This window comes from Aplysia californica, unplaced genomic scaffold, assembly GCF_000002075.1.
Source record: "Aplysia californica isolate F4 #8 unplaced genomic scaffold, AplCal3.0 scaffold00005, whole genome shotgun sequence".
Lineage (NCBI taxonomy): Eukaryota > Metazoa > Mollusca > Gastropoda > Aplysiida > Aplysiidae > Aplysia > Aplysia californica.
This window is the reverse complement of record NW_004797275.1, coordinates 1,444,778-1,463,094: the sequence shown is the minus strand read 5'-3', so window position 1 is coordinate 1,463,094 and position 18,317 is coordinate 1,444,778. Positions and strand designations below refer to the sequence as shown.

At 38.3% G+C, this 18,317-nt stretch overlaps 1 protein-coding gene across 2 annotated transcripts in view; it reads left to right on the top strand.

Moving 5' to 3' along the window:
- LOC101849973 (metabotropic glutamate receptor 2) overlaps positions 1–14,498 on the top strand; it is a 33,733-nt gene extending 19,235 nt beyond the window's left edge. The window contains exons 13-17 of one of the 2 annotated variants that reach the window (XM_005089325.3): positions 1,476–1,759; positions 2,979–3,120; positions 3,558–3,741; positions 9,768–9,968; positions 11,838–14,498. In XM_005089325.3, coding sequence (XP_005089382.2) covers positions 1,476–1,759; positions 2,979–3,120; positions 3,558–3,741; positions 9,768–9,968; positions 11,838–11,872 — 846 coding nt within the window. In that variant the 3' untranslated portion in view covers positions 11,873–14,498. Of the gene's footprint in view, positions 1–1,475; positions 1,760–2,978; positions 3,121–3,557; positions 3,751–9,767; positions 9,969–11,837 lie in introns of both variants that reach the window. The other variant, XM_005089326.3, reaches the window with a different exon arrangement.
- Positions 14,499–18,317: the final 3,819 nt, after the last annotated feature.

Below are 18,317 nucleotides of genomic sequence, written 5' to 3'. Positions count from 1 at the left end.
GTAATGCCTCTAATCTTTGACACTTTTTTTACTTAATTGTGTTGCAAGTGCTGTAAAACGCTTACTAAAACAAGCAAGACATGGTCACGAAGTAAGCATATTGGTGGTTTGTCTGGGTTGATCCTGTTTTGGTGATAGTTTAGAGATATTAGCTGTGTTCGGAAGTGAATATCATTGTTTGTTCCCTTCTGTTGAAGGTCCCTTACCCAGTACTGAGCTTATCGTTCTATATATGACAGTTATGAGAGTCAACTATGGAAAAATTGCACATGTTAAAGGCAATTAATTCAGTTCTTTGAGTTTGTGAATATAATTGTTTTTCTGTTGTAGTTTTCAAATGTTTTACTCCATCGCTGTTCTGTTGGCTCAGTGCAGGTTATTTTAAGAGGTGGGCTGGTTTGTTATGTCCTGCGAGGGCCGTATCCGGACTTGAAACATGTTTGTTTAGAAAGACAGAGAAACTCAATCAGCGGGTGTTCTGGTGTGGTTTGCTCTTTATTTCCTGTCAAATTGTATCTATATTCTCTATCTCTCTTCCTGCTTTTTTGTGTTTGTTACTCTCTTCTTTACACCTCTAATCTTCAGCACTTACATGATCTAATTGTGTTGCAAATGTTATAAAACTCTTACTAACCCCCCAGGGTGGTGCTACTGACTGAAATGTCTTTATGCTTTTCTCAAAGGGGGGACATTACCATGTTCTGTTGCACAGTAAAATAGTAAATGGGCTGATTCATCGATGTCATGCTCATAACTGTGCCGGAATTGCAACAGGGAACTGTTGCTTTTTCTTTCCTTATCCGTAATATCGTCAATTTTCCTCTACTTATTTTGTATGTTTGTCACTCTCTTGTAACCCACTATTTCCGGGGTGCCTTAATAGTTGAAGCAGACTTTATGCTGTTGAAGCTAGAGAGGTGAGCAGAGTAAGCCTGATTCCCTGTAAGGACTTCTCTGTTGACATCCACCCCTTGGTGCTCATATGACCTTATGCAGTTGTGAGCGCTAAAACAAGCAAAAACTCACATTAAGACTAAAGCTTAACTCAGTGAAAAATGTTCTTTTAATAGGAATTGTACTCTTGTTTCTACTGAACTACTTTACAGCACTGTGCTCCAATGTGTTCTTACAGATTGACAACCAAAGCTCCTCTTTGTGACTGGAGTGTTTGGAAGGTGCTTTGGTGAGATTTGCGGGTGGTTGGAGGGCACCACTTGTGGTTCCTGCTTCCTTTCTCTCCCTTTATTGTGTTCTATCTGTTTATCTTCCTTCTTCTCTGCTTTAAATTTCTCTCATTGAGTCTATGTCCTTTTCACTTTGCAAACACTCACACTGGTGAAATCTGTTCCGTTTGTCTATATCTTTTTCAGCATTTCTGTTGTTTGTATCTGCTTCCAAAGTATAGAGGTCACAGCTCCAACTTGTCTTGAAATGATCTCTGACCTGTCCTCACTTCCTCCCTGTGTCGTCCTCAGATCGTGATAGACGTCCAATGGCTGATCACCGTACCCCCCGAGGCTGTGCAAGTGACCGCCAACGACGGCTCTCGTGTCTGGGTCTGCAACCACTACACATGGGAAGCCGACAAGGGCATGGACTCTATGGCTGATTTTGTCCGCACCAACTTCGAGAATCACCTCATGTCACTGATTTACATCATGCTCATGATCCTCATCACCACCATCCTGTCCCTGAATGCTCACGGCATCATCACCAACCACCGGGAGAGCGTCTTTATTGGGATTGCCGCAGGATTCAGGTCAGCTTTTTGCCAAAGTGCTTTAGTTCATTAAGTGCTGAGAGGAGATTCTTTCAACTGTACTGGAAAAGGAGGGGGAAGGGGAACGGATTGTGTGGGTGAGTGGAGGGAGAGGAGGGATTCTTAAATTACTTTCCCTTTTTGCTGTTATTCATTGTGACAAAATCTTTTTTTATGATAGCAAGACATTGTTTCTGTTATATTCTAGAATCTAAAATCATCCATCACCAAACCAATTTGTGACAATGGTATCAATCTATTTCTTCCCATTTCATTTCAACTCTATAATTGCACGTTGGTTTGGACTGTATATTATTTTCGCGTTCATGAACATTCAAATAGGCCTACGTGATCAGAAAGGTCATCATCCCTTGGCTGTGACTTTCTTGCATATTTAGACGCTCATGACAAGTATATTATATATATATATATATATATATATATATATATATATAATATGGGAAAAAGAAAGTGTACATAAAAGTCACCTCTTTCCTTTTATGTATCGGATTCACATCAAAGAAGAAATCGTGAGGATTGATACTTTCCGTTGAAGTATCCTTAAAAAAATTAAAATCCATCTCATGTTGAGCAACTTACATGGTTGAGTCCGTATTTGTAAATTTTTATTTTTTAAATTATTTTTTAAAAAGAGTTTTTACGGCACTTGCAACACAATAAGGTCACATAAGTGCCGAAGATTAGAGGTGTTACAAGAGAGTAACAAACATAAAAAAGAAGAAGGAGAGATAAAGATGATGGTTGTTTGATAGTAAAGAAGGAGCAAACCACACCAGAGCACCCGCCAACCACCCATGAAAAATTTGTATTCTCTGTTTTCTATTGTAACTCATCATAGACTTGCCAACGGTGAAGAAAAAATATGAACTTTGAAGACTGAATTCATGAAAAATAATAAAAGCGAAGCCATATATATGTCCATGGGAGTCTTACCCATTTTAACATTTCTTACAATATTGTCTGCTTTGAATAGGGGGGCTCAGGCTCTTGGCCTGTGCCCACCACAAAGGTTTTAAAAAGTTAGCAGCTATGAGAATTTCATCACACTATTATCGTTTCTCTACAGTATCCCCATCTTTTTAAAAGTTAACAGCCATGAGAATTACATCACACTATTATCGTTTCTCTACAGTATCCCCATCTTTTTAAAAGTTAACAGCCATGAGAATTACATCACACTATTATCGTTTCTCTACAGTATCCCCATCTGGCTGGCTTGGGGCTTGGTTGGAGGTTTGAACAAGGACCAGGATTACGCTCAGGAGTATGGTGACGCTTGCATCGCTTTTGGACTCTTTTTGACAGCCACGCTCATTCTCTTTGCAATGTTCCTGCCAAAGGTAGACTGTGATATAAGTAGAGATGATGTAAGATATTTATGATAAGATGGGATGGGACAAAATAAGATGACATGATGACAGATATTTAAAATAAGATGAGTTAATGTAAGATATTGAAGATAAGATGGGATAGGACAAAATAAGATGAGATGAGTTCTGTAGGCTTAGGCGACCAAAGCTTTAAGGGTTTAAAGTCGGAAATGAGATGGACAGTCTAGCATGAGCATAGCAAATATGGACATAACGAAAAACACACATAGAGAACAGATTTTCTGGTCCCGAAATGTTTTCTCATACTATTACTACATTTTTTGTATTTAAGACAAGTTGAAAGATTTTTCCGTGTCCCACCGATTTTTCTGTATGCATACTTGACTTCAAACAAAATACTGTTATTGAGTTGATTTCGAGACGCACTTTTGTTTTCCCCGCCAAAGGTGAGGCAGTTGGTGAACATGGGCGTGGAGGGGATCTACCTTGAGGATGACCGCGACACCTACTACGCTGGCTCGGTGATCATGGCGCCCCCTAGCTACAAGAGCAAAGGGGCGTCATCGGTCATCTACGTGAACAACCAGGGGATCTACTCAGAGCCGGTGGTTGTGGGCAATGGTGACCCCAGTAAGGAGGGTTTGTGTTGGTTTATTATTTGTTTGATATTCTGCTTTTTTTCCATTCTTTTTTTTTTTCATCACAGCTAGTCCCTCATCCGCTCGTGATAAACTAATTTTTCCATTAGATATCTCCTGTGTATGCTCACCTAGCAGTTCGGAGCTCTTGTTCCTGCCTGTTTTTTCTCTCTCCAGCTCAATAGATCTACAAATTACAAAAAGAAAATCCATTTCACTGTCTCTTCTTTTCACATCTCTTCTCTACTTTTCTCTCCTCTCCTCTCCTCTTCTCTGCCTTTCCCTTCCCTTCTCTCCCCTCACTTCCCCTCTTCTCTATTCTATTCTTCTCCTCACCTCTCCTCTTCTCTATTTTATTCTTCTCTTCTCTTCTCTTCCCTTCCCTTCCTGTCCCTCCCCTCCCCTCCCCTCCTCTCCTCTTCTCTATCCTATTCTTCCCTTCCCTTCCCTCCGTTTCTCTATTCTATTCTTCTCTTCTCTTCCCTTCCCTTCCGTTCTTTTCTCTTCCCTTCCCTTCCCTCCCCCCTCCTCCTCTCCCCTCCCCTCCTCTTTTCTCTATTCTATTCTTCTCTTCTCTTTCCTTCCCTTCCGTTCTCTTCTCTTCCTTCCCCTCCCCTCCCCTCCCCTATTCTATTCTTCTCTTCCCTTCCCTTCCCTTTTCTTATGTTCTCTTCTCTTTAGCCCTGTGGGTCAAAGTGCATGTCTTACAGTATGTCTCCTTACCCTTTCTGCACACTAAACACACACTTCACTGGTATAGGTACAGTACATATGAGTGGACCTAATATGAGCCTGATTCATTCTCTCTTTAACCCCTTGACTGCTAACCATATATGCACCCCACGTGGGAAGAAAAATCCCACAGTGCACAAGACATTACAGCTCACAATCTATAATCGACAATTGCTCACTTATTATAAGAGGCAGGTTAAACTATATATATATAGTGCGCCACAAGGTTACAAAAGACCATCGACCTGTGTTATGGCAACGTCAAGGACGGCTACAAGTCTCTCCCCCTTCCACCGCTGGGAGACTCAGATCACAACAACATCCTTCTGATCCCAAAGTACCGCCCCCTGCTCAAGACAAAGAAACCAACGACCAGGACGATACCATCATGGACAGACGACACGACCGAGCAGCTACGGGGATGCTTCGACTCTACAGACTGGGACATGTTCAAAGACACCTGCAAGGACCTTGACGAACTTACCGAAACCATTTGTGCTTACATTAAGTTTTGTGAAGAAACTGTTACTATTTATAAAACCCTTACGTACTAGCCAAATAATAAGCCATGGGTAACGAAAGAACTGAAAGATCTTATAAAAGAAAAATGGAAAGCCTTTAGAAGTAATAACATGAATGAAATGTACTTGATATCTAAAAAAATTAAAAGAAAGATTGCTCATTGTAAACAAGCGTACAAAACTAGAATTGAGAGCGAATTTCAGACAAATAATATGAGAAATATGTGGTCATCTTTGAAAAAAATAACGGGTTATACTGCAGCGAGAGAGAGTGTGCAAGTAAAAAATGAAAGAGACTATGTAAATGAGCTAAACAACTTTTATTGTCGTTTCGACTGTTTTGATTTTGAGAATGAGCAGCGTGATCTTAAACAGAGCCTGAGAGACGAGTTGAGCGGGGAGGAGTGTGTTGAGCTCAGTGAGCGGAGTGTTAAAAAGAAATTTCAAAGTGTAAACATAAACAAAGCCTGTGGTCCAGACGGAGTAAAAGGGAGAGTGTTAAGAACTTGTTGTGAGCAACTGGCCCCGATATTTACCTTCATTTTTAACCTGACCCTACACAAAAACTACATTCCTACAATATGGAAAACATCGGAGGTAATACCAATACCAAAAAAGCCTAAAATATATGAATTAAATGACTTAAGACCAGTCGCTCTTACATCCATTGCTTTCAAGTGCCTTGAAAAATTGATCCTCTCTAATATTCTAGGCCGTGTTCATGGAAATCTAGATCCATTCCAGTTTGCATACAAACAAGAGAGGAACGTAGAAGATGCTGTACTTGTTTTTTGTGACTCTATACTGAAACACCTTGAAACATCTAAAACGTATACGAGGGTACTTTTTGTAGATTTTTCCTCAGCATTTAATACAATTCAACCGCATATTGTCATTGAAAAACTTATGAGTCTGAGAGTTAGTCATCATATCGCAGCATGGGTCCTGGAATTTTTGACAGGTAGACCACAATATGTGAAGCTAAACAACACAAAATCTGACACAATTCTTTGTAACACCGGCGGTCCTCAGGGGTGTGTTTTGTCACCAGTTTTGTATACTATATATACCAACGATCATAGAAGTATTTATAAAACAACACGCTTAATTAAGTTTGCAGATGACTCCGCTATTATTGGATTAATAAACCATGATGAACAAGAGTATTTCGAAGAAATATGTAGGTTTTTTAAATGGTGCAACTCAAATTTTCTAAAAGTGAACCTCTCAAAAACAAAGGAAATGATTTTTGATTTTAGAAGAGAAAAACCAACAATCCCACCACTCGTAATTGAACAAGAAACTATTGAAATCACGGATTCATACAAATATCTTGGCCTTACAATAGACAACAAATTTACATGGCAAAACCACGTAAACAATATCGTTAAAAAAGTAAATCAGAGGCTGTACTTTCTGAGGAAACTAAAGTCTTTCAATCTGAATCCATCCATCCTTCAGATTTTCTACACCACCACAATAGAAACTTTGATCAATTTTGGAATCACTTGCTATGGTAGCAATCTGGGAAGGCAGCACATTATAAAACTAAATAAGTTGATAAAAAAGGCATCAAGAACAATTGATAGAGACCTAAGTAACTTTGAATATCTGCACAAGACAAACGTTCTAAAAAAGGCGGAAATAATGCTTAGTGACCATAGCCACCCACTGACATCGGAATTTCAACTATCGACCCGCAGTAAACGATACATTTCCAAAAAAGCAAGAACAGACAGATATAGAAATTCATTCGTAACAACTGCAGTGAGGTTACTGAACACACAGTGCTACAAATGAAACAGAGAGAGAGAGAGAGAGAGAGAGAGAGAGAGAGAGAGAGAGAGAGAGAGAATGAATGTGTTACGGAGCGGGTTGTCCCAGCCCGTGAGACATGTATTTACTTGGCAAAATGTCCTGTCTTGTTGTGCGTTTGCGTGAGTGCACCTTTAAGTCTAACCTTTGTAACGTCTACTGCCATTGTTAACGACCAAGACAAATTTCTCCCTGCGAGATGAATAAAGATTGTCATTGTCATTGTCATTGTCAATATATATATCAATAATGGAGAAAGAAATGAAGAGATGGCTTGATCCATTGACAAGGTCTTCGCAGAACAAGCCATAGGAATATAAACAGCTTGAAAGTACTGAGACTAAACAAATGTGAGGCGTCGTGGTGATATCAGGCGCTCGTCAAAATACTGCAATCGAAGAAACTGACATTTCTCTGCTGGTTTGGATATTTTATCGAATTTTTTATTATAGGCTCAACGTATTTTATGTTCATTAAAAAAAAAACATTTCTGTGTGGATTTTAACGAAAAACGTTGATTAAAGAGACATGAACTAAATTTTCAGTTTTCAAGGACTCTCAAGCTATGGAAGTCGCCAAACTTTGGCAGCTATTTTCTAGAAAATTTTACCTCTGAACCCAGTGAGCCCCACCTCCTTCAATCACAAATATCTTGACCTATTCAAGATGGAAGAATAAGGGATTAACTCTTCCCCCCCCCCTCTCTCTCTGTCTCTCTCTCTCTGTCTCTCTGTCTCTGTCTCTCTCTCTCTCTCTCTCTCACTCTCTCTCCATCTCTCTCTATCTCTCTCTCTCTCTCTTTCTCACCCTTTCCCCCTGTCCCTCTTTATTCCCTTCATACCTCCACCCCCTTCCTACTTTCATGTTCTTCCCCACTCCCTCACACTTCTTCCTCCTCCCCTTCAAAACAACTCCCTCTTCCCCCACCCCTTCACAACCCCATCCTTCCTCCCCCTCCACCTCTTCACGCCCCCCCCTCCCCCACAACACACTCCTTCTCTTCCTCTGCTACCTTGCTTTGTCAAACCTTGTTCGAATGAGCTCTCTTAGTGCTAGACATGGTGAGCCTCAACTACTTGAGCTTTGATTTCAATGCAAAAAAGTACCTCAGGCATTTAGGCGGAGGCCTTCCCTTTCTTTTTTCCACGACGTAGCAGATTACTCATTAAAAAAACAAAAAAACCCAAAAAAACATTTTTGTAAAGCACCTGGTTTAGATTTTATGACTGCAATGTTAAAGGAAAAAAAATTTATGTTCTACCGTCCTGGCTTTTTCTCTTTAAGCATAAATTTTTCCCTGTTTTCTGTCGGTCTGTCATAGTCGTAGCAGAAACTGATAAAAAACAGTAACATGTTTAGACTGTTCTCCAAAGATAATGCTGTTCAAGCTCCTTTGTTCATTTAAAGAACTGTGAAGAAGTAAATTGACATCGAAAAAAGGACGTATATTATTTCAGTTTCTAAATTTTGTTTAAAAAAGATAAAGGATGATACGCCACCAAGTATTATAAGAGTGGATTTGCTGTGTATACTTATTCTGTTTTGTATTATGTTTTGTGGATTGTGACTGTTTGTGTGTTGTGGTTTGTGACTGTTTGTGTGCTGTGCTTGTGCTCTGACTAAAATGTAATTTTAAAGAGATTATCCTTAATTAGACAGGATGAAAAAATACATGGTACTTTTAAAATCAGCTTATTTTAAGGATGTAACCTACAACAGTTATTACATCAATTTGTAATCCTCAGTATTCTTAACACTGACTCGAATGATAGAAGTAACCACTGGATTTTGTTTTGTAAAGATAAATATTGTAATTGGATTATGTACGTAATGCTTTCAAATTGTTATAAATCATGTAGCATCATTTGCAAGTAAAAAGGTTATGAATACCTTTAATTTTGCTTAAGTTGACAATTTACAATTTGTCATGAAAGCTTCTTGGGACATATTTTATCAAATGTCTGATGTATCACACATTAAAAATACCAATGTGTTGGACAGCATACCCAACTGTTACATAATTATTAGACTAATCAGTCGCTTGAAGTTTGCTTTGAAGGAATAATATCAGCTAGAAACTACATGTATTTTACAGTTTATTGTATACCAAAACAAGTTCAAGCTTTTATGATTATCTTTGCTTTTTCTGGCTAGATCTTACGCTTTCGCCAGCAAGTGGTCAACATTTCTCTTTTAGGGGTTTCCACTCCATGCTCATCCTTCCTGAAAGTCAATTTGTCTGACTGTCAATTACCCCCCCCCCCCTCATTATATTTTCCTGAGTAATTTGAGTATCTCATTAGTATGATTAGCTTTTTGTTTACAATAATCAAGCAGTCAAAGAAGCATAAGTGCGCAATAGCCTTGCTATTTTAAAGGTTAAAAAGTTAATGTGACAATTTTCAATAAGTCTGCTTAGGACTTTCCTGTAGAAATATTAACAATTTTTCTTCAGAATTATTTTTCTGTAAGAATACCCGCAAGCTCAGAGCTAACATACATATCTCACTGGAATGTTAACAACTCTTTTGAAATCCAAACTGAACTTCAACGTATGTCTTTTAAATCATATTTTGTAATTGTTGATTAACATGACTTCAGTGGAAGACCCTCATGACTTCACAATATAAACCCCATTTTCTTGTTTATTTTTCAACCCAGTGCTTAGGAGCATTACAGTATTGTAGCCTGTTAGGCCCCGGAAAGCTATCGTTGACTCATTTCTATCTCTGTAGATTGTGAGATACTTTTCTTGCAGCCCTTGAGATCTATGACTTTTAAACGTACAGTTTCCAAAATTCTTTGTACTGTTTGCTTCATTCTTTTCTGTGCCGTTTTCCCTCAATTTTCTTCAGGATGGAAACCCCTGCTGTGTTATCTCTTCAGACATTTGGGCGGTAAGTGTAATGAACGAGATGTTTTGAGGCCTGATATCATTCTTTCCCCCCAGTGGCGACACATTTGAAACACCCTATGAGCACCTACAGTGCCCCTCCTACATACCTGAAAAAAGCAGAGTCGGCTTATGGAAGCACTCGTGTACTGCGCGTGACTGACGACCTCAAAGGTCGTCACCCACAGAAGCGGCCTCAGTCTGAAGTTGCTTTTGGATCCTCTGGACGTCCGAGATCTGCCAAGGGAACTCTTCGCCGTAAGTCCTTCACCTTCACCGTTATACTGTACTGCCGTAAGCTGAAAAACGCTTTTTTTTTCTTCAGAGCAGTTTCGAAGGAAAGAGGTTTTTCGTTAGCTTAATCATTTAAAAATGGAGTCATTCCGAAATCTGAATTCTAATTGATTAAAAAACTAGCGACAGTTTCAATTTTACTTTTTGCACACAAGTAGGGTAACTGATCAGGCTTTCGATTTAGCAAATAAAATTATCTAGCGACAAAATATAAAAAAAGGCGTTTTGTCAGCTTTCGACAGTGTGGTCATTGATTGTGGAGGCACCACAGATGACTTTCCAGCCAGCTGCTCCTGTCCCATCCTTTTCTCTTAAGTTCTTTTAGCATCGCTCATTGTAATACCTCACTACATTTGAACTACCTGTCCGCGTGGTTTTATGCACCCCGCATAATTTAGCAAAATTTGATAATTTTTTGCATAATTTCTGATTATTTTCCTTTATCATTCTTTGTTAAAATTAACAGAATCGCATAATTTATCATTTTTGGGCTCATTTTGGCATAATTTCATAATTTTTCGTGCATATAATGACGGGGACAGAACTACAGTGTTTTTTATTGGCCGTTTTGGAGTTGCTAAGATCATGAGGTCAGAAATATAATGTTCTATCTGCTCTATCAAAGTTGTAAGATTATTCGAAGTCGTTATCAAGATGTGCAAAGAATTGCATTTGAAAGAGCTGAACATGTGAAACTAAAAATTTTTTACTTCAAATTTCTCAAAACTAGATGTTGATCTGATAGGATTTTATAATTCTAGGGTAGCGAACTGTCTATCCTCATGTTGACCTCTGATCTCTTTCTTGACCTGCCCCTCTTTCTCCCACTTTATACTGTGAACTGCAGGAGAGGATTGTCCTAGCAAAAGCTCTCTTGATTTTTGAGATGTGCCCATCCACACTCTCCCTTGAGTGACTCTTCCTTTTCTTCTTCTGTCCCATATATCTTGCTTGCACACACCCCCAAATCTTCTCCTTCTTTTTTGTTTGTTACTCTTTTTGCAACACTTCTTATCGTCGGAACTTATATGACCTAATTGTGTTGCAAATGCCGTAAAAAGATCAGTGGAACAAAATATCATGGAATTCATGGAATATTGCGATGATTAACCCCTTGAATGCTAACCATATATGCACCTCACATGCTGAGGGAAATTCTGCCCTGTGCAAGGCGTCACAGGTCACAATCTTTGATCGACGTTTCTTTTGCTTATTATAAGAGACAGATCAGTAAAACTTGTACCAATAGATAAATTATGAGATGATTCATTCATTGACAAGACCTGCACAGAACAAGCCATAACGATGTTAACAACTTTAAAGTACTAAGACTGAACAAGTACTCCCATTCTACGCCTTGGCTCTGTCTCGCACGATGTGTGTGAAAAAGACAAATCTTGTTGAAAAAATGATGAAATTCAGTGGCGTCTGTGGCCTAGTGGTTGGGCTCTCGGACTCGCAACCGTAAGGTCATGGGTTCAAATCCCGTCAGGGACCCAACGTTGTGTCCTTGGGAAAGGCACTTTACACGAATTTTCCTCACTTCACCCAGGTGGGAATGGGTACCCGGCTATGGACAGTGAAAGATCTTGTCAGTTTGTTAGTGTTTGAGCGCTTAATCTGCTGCTTGCTTTGTGTGCTTCCCGGGAAGCTGAGAATGTTTCGTAGTGTTCTATGGTCTGCTGGGGTAATAATATAGTGTAAAGCACATAGAGCCTGCTGTTGAGCGGGGATATGGGCTATACAAATGCTATTTATTTATTATTATTATTATTATTAAGTAAGGTACTTTGTCCATCTCATGTTGTATGTGCCCCTCCTCTCTCCCTGCAGGCTCGCGGTCTCAGACAAGTCTTGGTGCCCTTTGAACAGTGGTACGCAGTAGATGAGAGAGCTGTATCGGACCGAGTCAAGTGCCCTGCCCAATGGAACCTTCTTCCAACTGCCTTCTTACGACTTGAAAATATTCAGCAAAATTTTCGGGCTTCAGTTTGTACTAAGTGGAAAGAAGACTTGAGTGCTAGATTATTTTTTCTTTTGAGAATTTTTTCAGCAACTTTTTCTGATTTATGCTCACATATAGTGATATGAAATTTGTTTGCTGCACATTTTGATTTTGAATTTTCTTGAAAGGAATAATTATGAAAGGCAAAATATATCTGTTTGTATGGTCTGTATTCTTTTTGAATTGTGTCGTGAATATGCTTTCTGCTTTCATTTGGTCTTTTTATACCATGATTTAACTCTTCTTGTAAACTGAACTGATGAGTTTTTTTTATTACGGTTGTATTTAATATCAATATCACCAGCATCATTTCACAATCACCTAGTCAATTTCTTGGGGTTTTCCAGGTAGAGCTGTTATTAGATTTAGAATAAAGACATCTAGGGGCATCTTGTAATATAGTTATACTCTTTTAAAGTCATTTCCGTCTTAGTTTTTAACTTTAATCCCTGAGTGCCTATGAAATAGTTTTAATTTGGGTACTCTCTTTTTGATTGAATTTTTTCAAAACTTTGAAAAAGAAATTACTTGGGGGCTTGTGGAATGATGCAGACGATATACTTTTTCTGTGAAAAGTGAGGCACCCCAGACAAAAAGCTGCATATTTTTGGGGGGTGGATGGTGGTTTATACCTTCCACTTCCAGCCCACTTTATGGTATTTGATTTTGAAGAAGGTAAGATTTTAAAAAATCTATTGGGCTCTAACATGGTGTCTGAGACGCTGTGAAAATTAAGGGGGTTTGCACTTTCAGCAAAAAAAAGTAAACCAGATGGTTGGATGGGGAATGTAGTGTTGTTGTTGTTTTTTTTTTTTTCAATGTTTTGTCCGTGTTTTTTTGCAAACATTGTAAGGGGATCACCTTACAGACCTATAGTCTTTTCTGTATCTATTACATACACCTTACTTAATTCTTCTTTATCTGACAAATTTACTTAACTGCACTCAGATCTGAGGCTGGGGAAAGACAGGATGGAATACGAGAAAACTATAACTAGAATCTTTTCGATGAGAGTTCAAATAAAATCATGGTTTTTCATGTCAGCGTTGTACTGTACTACTAGTACATTTTAGATTAGATTTCTTTGTACACTGGAAATAAGAAAAATGTGATTACTGGAGGTTCACCGTTTCAGATATCTAGAAACCAACCTGGAAAGAAATGTGTGGTGCTACTTCTGTAGGCAAATCCAACTCTACTGTATAAGGAACAAGTTTTACTTGTCATTTTGAATGAGAGAATGATTAATATGAAAGAAAGAAATGAATTTATGTATGAGATAAATTAATTTTTTTAGGGGTGGGAGGGAGTAGCAGGATGTAAACAATGTGTTGTTTCTGCGCTGACATCATCTAGAAGGGATAGCTGAAATGTAAAGTGCTCAAATAATGAAATTTGATGTTTGTTTTGTGTATTTATGAATGATTATACATGCTTCGTTTCATTGTCCTTACATGGTTCATTTTTTCATTGTTAAAAAAGCCCCGAAAGACAAATCAAAATTATATTTTTGCAGGTCTGTTCTGCAAAAGTATCAGGTCAAATGTGAACAGTTAAATCAACGTGGTAGTGAGATTTTTTAATGGATGGGCATGATGATTAATTCATGTTAAAGACAAGTGGGGTTTTTTGAATTGATGAAATACTGACAGATTCAAGTTCAGAAATGTGGAACAAATCTAAAAAAAAAAAGAAGAATAAAAAATACGAATAAATAGGCTCGCTCTGTTCTTGTTGTCAAGAAAGCTGTGTTGTTGATAATGGGTCTAAATCAAGAACGTTTCTTTAAAAAAAAAAAGAAGACTTCATATGTTCTCTTCATTTTATAGGTCGAGAAAGAACAACGACTGATAAAAACTGGGCCTTGAAATTAAGAGCATCTTTGACAAAGGAGAATAGGTGATGTATGAGCTGCCTATTTGAGAAAGAACTACAACCGATTGTGTTAAAATGAGATGACACACACCTTTCTTCTTGCCCGTTTCATTTCATCATGAAAGCTTCCAAAACTTTCTTTTAGTTTATTTATAAGCTACAAAGTGAATACGTGTTTTTTATTTTTCTTTAAAAACTGCAATCATCAGCATCCATTGCTTGTGTGATATGGGTCAATGAAAACTCTCCTGCTTAGTCCTGCTGTATGCTGTGATGACTGTGGTATAGGTCACATCTCCTGCATTCTTGGTCAAGAGCTACCTTACACTAAAGAGAGTCTTGTGTTTTCATATAATGGCCTACAGCTCAGTGGGGCGTTTTCCACGAAGGATGAACATTGCATTTTGCATGTGTACATACATACAGAGTAAATTGTGTGGGTATTGTCTACATTCCATTTGTAAAAATATGTTTGTGAGCCTTGTGCACTTCTAATTAACAACGTATGCTGACTCTTTTGTATTTTGTATTTGAGACTATACAAATTTATTCACTTCTCCATTTGCCCCCATAAATTATAGAGAGAATTATAATAAATATACATATCAAACATACGTCTGTTATGTTTACTTTGCCTCCTTAATGTTTGTGTGGGTGGTTAGCAGGTGCTCTGCGCCTTCTTTCCTATTAATCATCTATTGTCCTTATCTCTCCTCCTTTTTTGTGCTTGTTATTCTCTTGCAACACCTCTAATCTTCGACACTCATATGACCTTGCCACTGACTGTAGTGTCTTTTGGCCATTCCCAAAGGGGAGAGATTTCTCGTTCAAGCACAGTAGAATTGTAAATGGGCCGATTCATGTCACGCTCATAACTGTGCCTGATCTACAGGTAACTGCTGCTTTTTCTTTCCTAATCCTTACTATTGTCATTTTCCTCTACTTCTTTTGTATGTTTGTCACTCTCTTGTGACCTGCTATTTTTGGAGTGCCTTGATAGTCGAAGCAGATTTTGTGCTGTTGAAGCTAGAGAGGTGAGCAAAATAAGTCTGATTCCCTGTAAAGACTTCTCTGTTAACACCCACCCCTTGGCGCTCATATGACCTTATGCAGTTGCGAGCGTCGTAAAACCCTCTACTATAAAAAAAATATATCATATGACCTTGTTGTGTTGCAAGTGCTGAAAAACTATAACTAAAATTAAAACTGTCTGTTTGAGACTGTCTTTGTGTGTGTTCAGCTTTTTGACAAAGCCAAAGAACCAAATGGGGGATTATATACTATAGTTAAAGCAGTCAGCTTAGAACACTCTTGTGTTCACCAACACAGAAAGCTCGAAATCACGGATAGCCGGTATAATTTATCGTTCCCGGACTGATATCTCTTTAATTTTTTGCAATATGGTATACGCGAAGTATGGATGTGTCGAACATATTTGACATGTTTTTGATTTATCTGTGCCCGACTGTATGTGTATAGTTCACTTAAAATTTAATTATATTTTTGGTAGGCTAATTATGACAAAACTTGTGGGAGCTACTTATAACCGTGTGATAGTTTTCACTCCTAAAAATTAACTACTTTGAAGATATCGAAAACTCTAGAAATATTCATGTAGCAACATGTTTGCATTAACCCTTCGTGATGAAGGGTCATCTTGTGTTTCACTGAGTACAATTTTGGATCCCCCGGACTAAAGGGAGGAGTTCAACTGAGCTGTCAATTGCCTATAATTAATTCAATAAATAGAACCAAGTGTTTCTGAAAGATAAAGATTTTTTTGCACAGATAAAGTATAGCTGAACTTGAATCTGCAGTTATTTTACAAAGCTAGTGAAGAACAGAAACAGTTGGATGGCGAATACAAAATACCACGAACAGTTTTCATCTGTGTGATATTCAGGCTTCCTTAGGTTTGAGGTGCATCGTTCGTCTGCAGTTTCTCTCCTCCTCCACCACATCACATGAGGTAAAACAACGAACAGTGCTCGTCATATAGGTCACAGTCACCGAAAATGAAATTTGGACATTAGAGAACTCAGGAAACACTCTGCTTCTCGGAAGACTCACATTGTAACAATACAATCAAAGACACCACAATCACAACAGTCACTAACATGCACGTGGCAATCAAAGACACACTGATACAGCTTTCCTCATAACATGTTTTTTTTCCTGTTTATTTTGTCATGAATTGCACAAACAACAGTGTACCAAGGCAAGTGGGGCTCTCTCGTCGCAACAACCATGATGTACAAATAATGCTATCAAGAATATTATAAAACAAAATCCCACGAGACGAGATGAACACAGAAAAATCAAACCACAAGACAAGATGTAAGTACTGGTTCACAGACTGGAAAACAAAATGGTGTAGATCCGTATCATCCGTCATTCATTTATATCCAGTACAATACAAATTGAAAACACCACGTTATTATTCCAGATATTATATGAAAAATGTTTTTTAATCAGATGATCTCCCGTCATGGCAGACTTGTGCAGATCTTTATTTGTAGACAAAATCCCCCCCCCCCCTTCCCCCCCCAAAAAAAACCTTGACTTATCAAAGATCTGAAAGCACCTCAATTTGTTACCTTATCTCTGAATGGCTCTATTGTGAGAAAAGTTGAATGTTTGCTTTGACACATAAATCGGACCTTCAGAAAAATCAGCAAAGGTGCACAACACATAACTGACAAATTCTATCCATTCTCTCGACACATGAATTCGACCTACAGAAAAATCTCAGAAGTTTCAGAACACATGTTGGACAAATTCTACCAGTCTCATTACCTATGGGATATATACAGTTACACCAGTCTAAGAAGAAAAAAAGGGGAGATGGAGAAAAGTGGTTACCTTAGACTTCGGTTGTCCTTGTGGACAGTGTCATCATATTTGGTCGCTTTTAAGGACAAGCGGGCTCACCCAGATTCCTGGGGTTTCCAGAAATCTTGACCAACACGGCAAAAGTGGGCATTGCCCTACCTGTAGAAGTTTGGTTTCATTGGTATTTATATTTGTTTGGTTATAGAGAAAACTCTCCTTGTCTATTAAAAAAACCTGAACGGTGAAAACTTTACCTTCGATTTTCAAAAAACAGCATTTTTTAGGATAACCTCCTTGTGCTTAAAAGTGACCATTAAAAAAAAAAAGAGTAAAGGGAGAAATGGCCCTATGGACAAGTGGTTGTCTTGAACAGGTGATCCTTAGAGCAGGTTCGAGTGTACATTGTTATTGTTGAGTTCAAAACCCTACTAGACATAAATAAAATGGGTCATTTCGAAGGTCCCCCCTTCCTTCAGGACACCGGGCAGAGAGAAGTCCAAAAATAACTCGGGCTCTTCTAAGGTTCGAGACAGATCAAAAGTCATACCAAACGCACATCAATGATGTTGCTTACTCAAGAGAAAAGTTAAGAGCCAAGCAACCCCCGGACCATCAATGATTTATTTATAGAGGCACCAGCCATCCATGTCCAGGTGCTGTTTTAGCCAATGTTTTGTCTTCTTAGCCAAAAAAATAACATGAATAAATAGACCGGATTAGAGGTGTCTACGGGAATAACAGGCAAGGTTACAACATGGAAACTGGGGGCAAAGCAACCCCTATTTTCGGGAAAAGCATCAATTACAGAGCCATAATAAAATAAAGGAGCTATGGCTGAACAGTTTTGGAGCATGGCTGGACCAAAACTAGTTTGATTATGGATTTCACTTATTTGGAAAAGTTTTCACAATACGAGAGAAAGACAGTTCTGAGACACTCCAGCTTATAGAAAAAATACTCACGATTTAACAATATCAATCATTTCTTTTCCGGCAGTATAAAAATGAATAATAACGAGATAAATTTGTGGCTAAAAAATACTGTGGAGAATACAGCTCTGGCTAAGGGAACAATAGCATTTATAACAGTAATGCTTAAGACAGTTCATTTACAGTCTGGCACCCACATAACATTATTACAGGACGCAGAAATCTTTGTCTAATATGTACAAATTTCACTATGTGCGTACTTTCAGTACAAACAATGGATATGTTAGAAAGAATTTGGGGTCTGAAAATCTGTACGTTCTGTGTATGTTTCGCTATGGCTATGTTTCGATACGTGTGAGTTCGCTATGAGTATGTTTCGATATGTGAACATTTTGATATGTGCATGCTAGACTGTATTTATTGCAAAAAAAGCTGGCAGCATTTCTGATAAACATTTTGTTCACCACAGAAGCTTGGAACAGTACAAGACAAAAAAATAACATGAATAAATAGACACGATTTGAGGTGTCTACGGGAATAACAAGCAAGGTCACAAAAAAGAAACTGGGAAAAGCAAATCAATTGTAAAAGCTAGTAGACTCAGAACTTTATTTCTGTAGGACTGTTGGTTTATTATTTTTCATAGCAGTAGAACGGGAAACTGATGAATAA